Source organism: Ruditapes philippinarum, unplaced genomic scaffold, assembly GCF_026571515.1.
Source record: "Ruditapes philippinarum isolate M1 unplaced genomic scaffold, ASM2657151v2 ctg4327_1_1_1_1, whole genome shotgun sequence".
In the NCBI taxonomy this organism is placed as follows: Eukaryota; Metazoa; Mollusca; class Bivalvia; order Venerida; family Veneridae; genus Ruditapes; species Ruditapes philippinarum.
Window position 1 is genome coordinate 3193 of NW_026856840.1, and position 10507 is coordinate 13699.

The 10507-nt window shown below is 34.0% G+C and overlaps 1 protein-coding gene across 1 annotated transcript; it reads right to left on the reverse strand.

Annotated features, from left to right (window-relative positions):
* Positions 1-292: 292 nt before the first annotated feature.
* On the reverse strand, positions 293-6441 carry LOC132747882 (uncharacterized). The gene is given in 6 exon segments (XM_060737411.1): positions 293-1708; positions 2394-2703; positions 3336-3479; positions 5289-5405; positions 6066-6132; positions 6361-6441. Coding segments are annotated over 6 exon segments (2085 nt in total). The 3' UTR covers positions 293-342.
* Positions 6442-10507: the final 4066 nt, after the last annotated feature.

The window sequence follows — 10507 nt, forward strand, 5'->3', positions numbered from 1 at the left end:
ATGGAGGCTATATCCGGATACGAAATATGATTCAACTACAAATTATATTACATTTTCGCTCTTTGTTTAATACAATCAAACAAGTTCATTACGTTTAAAGACTTTTGAATACTAGTATTGGTAAATATTTAAACATTAATTATGTTTTTAAATGTTTATAAATCAAACTCATTATTCTTTAACAGAAATAAAATGTCTCATCACTGTTCCTCCGGTATTATATTACCTTTCAAATATGATAAACAAGATCAACAAGGAAAGGCGGCGTTCAATGAACGCAACCCCCATATGACCCAGCAACAAAAACCAATGGCAAGGAGCCCAGGCGGACATTCAAGACATTCAACAAAACAAACACTCAAATGGATATTCCTGCACCTCTTCCTCGGTCATATCAGTGAAATCAATGTCTGTACATCCTCGATGAAAAAATTGCAAGCACCTTTGACAACCTATCCACCCTTCTTTCATATCAACACCATCGCATTTGTAACATTTATTGTCACTAAATTTACTATAATCATCATCATTGCTATCATCACACAGATCTTTCAGTGAATAGTCTGTGTCATCGCTGTCCGACTCAGACCGGTGTTTTTGTGTCTGAGATGCCAGTGCTTGCTTTAATCTCAGCTTACGGGCCTTTTCTTCTTCTTTCTCTTTTTTCTTAAGAAGTCTGCTCAGCCTTGAGTTGTCGTTCCTCTGCTTTTTTCTTTTTTCCAACAATTTCTCGATCTTTTTGCGTTCTCTTTCAAGTTTTCGCTCCTTTTTAGCCTCCTCTGCCTCTTCTCTTTTTCGTTTCGTTTCAATTAAAATATTTCTAAATTCTTCACCTGTAACAGCTTTTGGTTATATTTCTCTTTTAACTGACTTAGAACTTTTATATTTTATTTCAGGTATTTTCAATATTTTTGATAGAGGCGATTCCACTTTTTGTGCTGATGCCTGCACTTCGTTAATATCAGTTTTCGCGCTAGTTGTAGGCATTTCAGCATCAGCGATATCCTGTGAATGATCATTTGCATTTTCTGCAGTTAAGACAGTTTCGGCGTTTCTTTCCTCTTCAGGGTTTGTGGGCTGGGTTTCTAAATCATGTGGTTCTACCTCACATGTTACTGATGGTGACACTTGGCTTTTTGCTTTACACTGAGGTGCATTATGAGTAAGAAGTTCTTGCGGTATGTTGTTCATATGTATTTCAGGCTTACTAAATAATTTGCTTGCTTGAAATTTATCCGTTTTTAGCACAACATGCTTGTCAAGAGGAAAAAGGCCTGCATCTTTAAACCCGTTGACAGCATTCTCAATCTTTGCAGCTCCTTTCCAAGCATTTTTGAAGATGGCTGCAAAGTGAAACTTTGTTACATATTGACCTACATGGTTTATTTGCCACTCCCAAAGCGATAGCTTCCAGGATTCCTTGAGAGGCCCAAATAAACGTAGGTCACATGGTTGAATTAAGTGCGAAGCATGTTCTAGCAAATAGTACAGAACAATGCCGTTTTCTTTGCAAATATCTGAAGCTTCAAGTGTCAGATGAGTTGTGTGACCATCTACAAAAAGAACAACTGGTCTCTTCACTTGTCTGCTATCTATATCTGGTATGAATACAATTTTTAGCCAACTTACGAACAATTCACTGTCCATCCAACCATTAATTGATCTTCCCAAAACAGCTTCCTCAAACCCTTCAAGCATGTTTCTTGTAAAATATGATAAACAAGATCAACAAGGAAAAGCGGCGTTCAATGAACGTGGTATGAATACAATTTTTAGCCAACTTACGAACAATTCACTGTCCATCCAACCATTAATTGATCTTCCCAAAACAGCTTCCTCAAACCCTTCAAGCATGTTTCTTGTAAAATATGATAAACAAGATCAACAAGGAAAGGCGGCGTTCAATGAACGCAACCCCCATATGACCCAGCAACAAGAACCAATGGCAAGGAGCCCAGGCGGACCCCAAACAAAAACAGGACAGGGCAAAGACAGAGCACGGACAGGTTAATCATTAAATGATAAATAATTTGTAACTGATTAGGAATTCCAAGAAAATAATAATAGGCCCACAAAGGGGAAGGGGGACACCTGGAAAAACAATCATCGGGCGAAGAAAATGTCCACTTGCACTCATGCCACAAAGAACAGTTATTTGGGATTTATCAGACGCCGATAAGTTGTACACAGATTTTGCTCCTTTCAGTCCAATAACATGTGCAGTTTTAGAACAAAGCGAAAAGCCCGATTCATCAGCATTGTAAAGCCTGGAAGGATTCTTTAATATAAAACGATCATCAACAGTATCTTCAATAAATTTTTCAAAATCTGTAAAATATGATAAACAAGATCAACAAGGAAAGGCGGCGTTCAATGAACGCAACCCCCATAACCATTTTTCAATATGTTCAGGCTTAATCACCGCTCTTTCCTTACCAAGCTGACGAGGAGACCGGAGTGATAAAGCTGGATGACGCCTCATAAACCCATAATACCAATCTTTGCCAGGTCTACAATTATTGAATGGTGTACGTCTGCCATCAGATTGAGTAATTTTCTGTACGGTATCTAATAATTCATGTTTACTTCTACCATATCCGATTTTTGACATTTCAATCATCCAATTCGCTAATCTTGTTTCTTCCTCCTTGGATAGTACTGTATGCGGTCCAGAGGTACAGCCTATAGATGAATTACCTTTGACTTTATCAATTATTGTTGATCGCGGTAACTTTGGATGCTTTGGACTTTGACGTTACTGCTTTTACTGCATTTTCTAGAGCAACTTTGTCATAATTAAGCTGCTGCTCATCCTGGAAATATAGAAAATGATTATTATCAGTGATTATGTTAATGCACTATGGAAAAAAATTAACTTGCCAAAACGTATCCGAAAGAGCCGAATCAAAGAAAATATTGTCGGATCATTCGGATACTACGTCATCAACAACAATTTTGCCATTAGGTCATCTATTTACTGTTCAACGATCGTTTTTACTATATATTTCATTATTGAATCAATATTTCATCATTTTTAATACATTTTTAATATACATTTCAAAAATCAATATCACATCTTCCTCAGCATACCCGGCAAGAAATAGGTTTAAAACAACCTACCTGACAAATGTTAACTTTTTCTCTTTAAAAATAAGAAAGTATCCGAATAAACACGATATCCGAAGATGGCCTCACCCGCTCTAGTATTAACATCACAATTTACCACACTATTTAATTTTCACTGTCCTTCCTTAGTATATGATTTTATGACTGCATTTTGTCTTTGGAAAATGTATACTTTGATATTTAAAGTTCAAGGAGATAATCCATACTACTTTTGTATGCAATAATATCAGTTAGTCTCTTCAACTCCCTAGAAATTGCCCCCAGATTTTCATTTTGCTGCTTTTGTGTGTCGAGAATTTCTTCTAGAAATTTGCACTTTTTTCTTTCAATATCAAGAAGTTCTTGATATTTATCTGTAATTGAAATAACATATTGTAATAATTGTAAAAATGTGCTACATGAAAATATTATTTTTGATAGTTTAGGGTATAATTATATCATAGTTATCAATCTCAGCAAAGGCTTGCTTTGTAGCCATTTCTTGAACCTGTTAATTAAATTTTACATTTTATCCAGCTACTATCTATATTATCATCTGGAAGCCTTGCCGGATAAACTTATCTTAATTCCAGTCATTACAAAAACAAGACAAAACTACATGAGGGAAATGTAAGATTGAAACTTTTTACTAGTAAATTGTCTTAAAACATGATCAAAAGCAGGATAACTCAAATACATGTTCGGTGTCGGCCTAAAGCTCGCCAAGATACACTATCTCGCTCACCGGTTAAACCTTCTCTTAGTATCAAAACATCAACAATGTACGTATTCTTTATATATGGTAATTCATATAAGATTCTATGTACAATGTATTTCATATGGTTTGAAACCAGTTGCTTTGTATGTCAGAGATATTTCCAATTTTACTTTCTACTATTTCCAGTTCCTTGATTCTCTGATTGTGACATTGTACTTAGGATGCCATATGGAATTTCTTTTAAATTTAAGAAACATACATGGCACTTTTTGAAATTCCTTACGTCATTTCTTTAATAAACCGGACATATATTCACAATTATAATACAATTTGCAAGATTTATTTCAAAATACAGCATTATTTCCATGAAAGTTTCCATTATACTTGATGTGTTTTACCTGTTAATTAACAGCTAGAAATAATTTGTAATACATTTACCTAATGGTTCACTGACTGTCCTTTTCTTTTTTCCTGGAAGTAAATTTTGAATGTTGTGAAAATTCAGAATTGAATTTATTTAATTTCTTCAAATGAATTATACCATTTTTGCCTATTGTGAATGTGTTATTTTGTTATTCAATTTTTTCAATGAATTTAGTAAGAAAATCACACAAAAATAATTAAATAGTAATAATTTTATCACATACCAGTACATTATGTAAGTTTTATTTGTAAAAAAGACAGTTTATTTTGTAATTTCCATACCTACAAGCTTATTCTGTAATGTTTTCAAATATTTAGTGTCATTTGAAATGACAAGTCATATAATCTTACACTGAAAGTTATACACAGAAGTGTAGTATCAATTTTGCTGACTTGCAAAAACTGTGCTGGTATATGATAAGAAAATCATTAATTTAATATTTCTTCATAATAAGGTAAGTATTTCCTCAACATTTGATTAACCCTTTACCTGCTGAATCATTGTGATGGACGTCCAACCTCAAATTTCAGTACTTTCCATTCTCCATTTGTGGATATGAAAATTGAAAGACAGCCTGGCAAATGTATAGAGCCTGGCCAGATTTGACAGCTGTGTATTTGACTTGGCTATGTGTAGATGGCAACATTCAAGCAGGTGAAAGGTTAATGAAATAGTTTAATATTCATAGTCATATACATTTGTAATATGATATCAAGCAATTCAGTATTGAAATATGTGCAATAAAATTTGAAATGTCCTTGAAAAGTGTCAGAGTTTTATTGATTCATAATTAGCAATCTGTAAATACTTTATAATGTTACACTAAAAAGGTTCATTAAGTGTCTGCAATTGCTTATAACTATGTTTTGTGAAAAGAGACTTAAAAAAGTGAATGATGTGAAATTAGCAGTACAAATAATATTGTCTAGTTTTCATATAGGGGACACAGACATTTTACTCCACATGAATATTATGATGCATGTTCATAGAAAATAGTATGCTTAAACATATGGAAACATATAATTAGACTTACAAAGTAACTTGTATTAGCAAGTGTAGCAGATGGTGCTGATGCTGCCAAATTACCAGTACTTGAAGCATGCGCATCTCCATCATTTGTACAAGAAGCTTCTTGCACATTGCTGGTAGAAGAAGACACTAAAGACAAATAAATTTTATTTGTGAAAATAAACATAATTAAATGAATATTTTCCTTTTCTGTGAAAATTAGTTATATACTGAATGTCAAACAAAACTCATTTCTGTTTCAAAATTAATGGTGTCTGATGAGTTAACATTTTTATGCTATAGTTTTACCCATTAAATCTACAAATATATATGCAACTATTCCATACTACTAAGCAGTATTGGATTTTTCAGCTGCCTAGGAACAAACAAGGCTTGGGTAGCAAATCCCAAACTTAAAATCATAAAACTGAGAATCAATATAATAGCATGAATACATAAACAAACATTTGCAAAAAAATTTTAATTAAATAATTTAAAAGAACTTGAGCAAAGGAAAAAGTAATGAAAACTGTCAAAAAAAACAAAAAAGTAATCCAAACTGGGAATTGAACCGAGGCCTTCTGTCACAAAGTAACAGCTGTTCTACCACTAAACTATCTGGATGCAAACTTGTCTGTTGTAACAGTTATCAATTATATTTTTTCTGGATCAACATAAATTTATTGGAAAAACAATTGCCATAATTACTAAATTCCTATTTTTACAAATCATTATTATTAACTAATTCTGAAATGTTTATCATTACTTGTACTTCAAGAAACACATGTTTTTGGATTGAAATTTACTTACAGTTTTCCCTGAAGGTATCTACACCCAAAATACCAGCAACTGTAATCTCTCCAATCAACTGTAGAACCTAATAGTTCACTTAAGATTGAAGTAAATCATAGTTTAGTTTTTTTAAATCAATTTATCCCTTGAAACAAAATATAAAGAAAAAAGAATTAGGATTTTTCAGAAATAAATTTACATGATGTACAAAATAAATGTTTTTTTGACACAAGTTGAAAACACATAGAATATATAACATATTTTTTGCAAGTGAAATTGGGATAAAGACAGGATTGTTTCAAATGCATGCTACCTTTTCTTCCAAACTGTCTGGATTAGCTGGAGGTGGCCCTCCTCCAGTCTTAGTGGCAAACAGCCGACGGTCTCTCTCCATTTTTTATAGCCATTTTAAAGTCGGACCATTTTTTTTAATTTCATTTATGGTTCTGGTACAGGAACTCTGGCTGTTAACACTGAATTGACAGAAAAAAATAATTTAAGATAACAATAGACAATGTTGAATGCAGGCCTCATTTTTTTTCGTCCTGGAATTTTTGTAATGATGTTTAGTTCTTTTACATTTGTATATTTTTATGACCTTTAACCTTATCACTTATTTCCATAAATTTCAACTACACATTGTACCTAGAAAGTAACATTCTGTGGACTTTTACTACATATATAGGAAAAAAACTTGTCAACAACTCCCAGCATTAAATTACTATTTGTTTACATGTTTAGTTTCTTCCGTAGGATAAACCGAAATACCACATCCGTTCTGTGTATTCATACTATTGTGTTCGAGGTCCTTATTCAAAGACTGATGGAAAGGGCCGAGTAGTTGCGATTGTGGACATTTCCCACCCTCCCCCCTTTTATTGTGTTGTATAAAAATAGAATTAATTTTAAAGCAAAAACAAAGCAAGGCATCATATTTTGCTTGTATCTTTTATTTTTTTATCACTTTTCTTTTCTGTTATTTGATTTTTTTATTACAATTTGATTAAGAAATAGGTAGGGCTGTTTTTGATAGACAATTTTTTATCAATATATATCGATGGACAAATATCGACGGTAAATCGATGTATTGACTTTAACAGTAGATACAATGAAAAACATTTTAACATATGTTTTAAATTGGGATCATAGTGTTTCATTACAAATACTACAAACGTATAAAGTTTGTTTTTCTGGTTATTTTTATCACTGACATTTGAACAAAGTTGAAAGTTCAAGTAAGTTAAGAAAACTGGAAAAAAGTTACTTCTCTTATTAAGCAAAATAGGTATATTCACTAACGGAAGTAAATAAATTTTATCTTGTATCGATAATTGAAAATGTGCATATCAATATTATCTCAGATGATGAATATCAATGATATATCAACATTTTTATATTCAATATCAGAAAGCCCTAGAAATAGGTATCCAATTTGAGTACACTGTTGTTCCTTCTATGTTCAATAGGGAAAAATGTGGGGAATCGGCGTCAGCTCGGCCCTAAAATGTACTTGGCCCCCGAGTCAACTCGTCCCTATTCCAACTCAGCCCATAATTATATATTACATGTATTACTGGTAACGATTACTTTTTAAGTGTTTTCATCATCACTTTCATTGTTTAACATTTTCACAGTAATAGACCTCTACTCAAGGATATTTAAAAGTTTTATTGACGAAAGTACCAATTTGTATGGGAGTTGTAGAGAAAGGAAGAGTTTACAATTTATATGCATGTTTTGTCTACTTCAGATGTTTTTAGTAAAACAAATATCATTAAAACAGCATAAGTCATATAAAAGAACATACACTCAAAACGTGTCAAATACAATAATATTTGTTGTCATAAAAATTCAATCCAAACACTTTATTTATGGATTAATATTTAACATACATGTATATTGTATCGTCTTAACAACAATACTTACATGTGCACTGCCACCCTTTTCAATTTCTGTTTGTAATTGATCGTTATTTTGAATACTTTTATAATAATTTACTCTTTAAATGTTATATTAACTAAACAATCTAAACAATCTTTATCCTGATATAAGTTTTTAAATGAGGAGGCCACATGGCCGAGTTGACCCGTGCCGAGTTGGTATAGGGCCGAGTTGACCCTTTACCAAATGTGGGTTGTGTTAGAATGTGTGATAGCCTATCGTTCAACTGTTTGAAATTGTGTAGAAATTTAGTTTATCAGTAGTTATGGACATATATATGTAACGTTTTATAGATTATTAGTAAGTCATCCCCGATACCAGAGTCTTTCTATTTGAAGGACGCTGCCTGTACAAAGCACATAATTAAAAAAATATAGATGTTTGACACTCATACGATTTTATTTTTTATTTTTAATTATTTCATCCTAGATTTTTTTGTTTCCGTATTCTTTAATTAAAAATGGCCAAATATAGTTCAATATGCCAGACGTTATGTTATATTTTATGTCGATCAAGCCTGCTGCTTTGCCAAGAAGCACAAATATCAAGCGACCTCATATTTAAAACAAGGGTGCCATAGTCACAAAATACGCCCGTTTACGAAAGCTTTAGATGGAGATTGGGGCATTATGGATAAGTGTTATCTAGCAAGCAAGTTTTAATTCTTGGCACTGTGTTGTTAAATGAACCTTAAAACAAATCAGTAGGGAAGATATGCACAGGATGTGTGACCTTGACCTTGGTCGCAGGGACCTGAATTTTATGCACGGCACTCAGCCTCACAATGATGAACATTTGTGCCAAATTATATTGAAATCCCTCTATGCATGTAGAAGTTTTGCTCCAGACAAGTTTTTCTATGAGCTCTAACTGTGACCTTCACCTTTGACCTAGAGACTTGGTTCATGTGCAGGGCACTACGTCTCATGGTGGTAAACAATTCTATAAAGTAACATTAAAATTCATCCATGCATGTAGAAAATATGCTCCGGACAACATCTGGATATTTAATCATCTCCAGTGACCTTGACCTTGCAAATATTAACCTAAATTAAATGTGTCACACCTGTAGTCATGATAGTTACCATTTGTGCTACAATCCATCAATAAATGATGACTAAATGGTCCCTATACACATCTTCAAATTTTTATCTGAATTTTGACCTCTATGTGTAACCTTGACTTTGGTCGCAGGGATCTGAATTTTGCGTGCGACACTCAGCCTCACAATGGTGAACTTTTGTGCCAACTTATATTAAAATCCCTCTATGCATGTAGAACTTTTGTTCCGGACAAGCGTTTTTCAATGAGCTCTAAGTGTGACCTTGACCTGGAGACCTGGATCATGCATGGAGCAATACATACCATGGTGGTGAACATTTCCATAAAGTATTATAAAAATTCTTCCATACATGTAGGAGATATGCTCCAGACAAAATCTGGATATTTCACCATCTTTAGTGACCTTGACCTTGCATATATTGACCTAAAGTACATGTGTCACAGCCGTAGTCATGATAATGACCATTTGTGTTACAATCCCTCAATAAATGATGATTAAATCGTCCCTATACACATCTTCATATTTTTATCTAAACTTTGACCTCTATGTGTGACTTTGACCTTGGCTGCAGGGACCTGAATTTTGTGCGCGACACTCCGCCTCACAATGATGAACATTTGTGCCAAGTAATATTGAAATCCCTCTATACATGTGGAAGTTTTGCTCCGGACAAGCATTTTTCAATGAGCTCTAAGTGTGACTTTGACCTAGAGACCTGGTTCATGTGCGCGACACTGCTCCTCATAGTGGTGAACATTTCTATGAAGTTTCATTAAAATCCCTCGATACATGTAGGAGATATGCTCCGGACAAAATTGGACGCCGCCCGCCCGCCCGACCGCCCGCCCGCCAGGGGCGTTCCCATAATACGTCCCGTTTTTCAAACGGGCGTATAAAAATATAGGACGAGGCCAAATATAGATCTAGCCTCTGCTTACTTTACTTTCGACGAACCTACATGACATAATTTACCTCTCCAAAATATCCTGCCAACAAGTTTCCTTCACTTGGGCAGTCACTTTGAGAGAAAATTTGCTCTCTATTTCTGTGTGGTTCTCAATGTAACCCGTCATTAACGTCTCCACCTCCCCCTTTGACCAGTTCTCCTTCCGTTTTTTCTCCGCGTTTTTCTTCATTTTGATGTTTTGACAGAAGACTATCAACATCCTGGAAAGCTTTTTTTACCTCCTGTTGAAAAGTCGGTTACCGTACATTTTCAGTGTCGTAAAAGTACGCTACGTTCTGTTTAGTGAAACGCAACTAACGTAATTTTACGTTTTGCGTAAGTCCAAATTTACGTCAATAGATACGCAAAACTTACGTTATGTTAGTGAAACGCTCGCCTGATGTCTTCCTCCATGAAGAAGGTTGGAAAGCCGCCAATACTAAGCTATACTGTATTGGTGCGACGAAACCCAAAATCATTTTTTTTTGTTGTGCGTGTAACAAGCTAGAC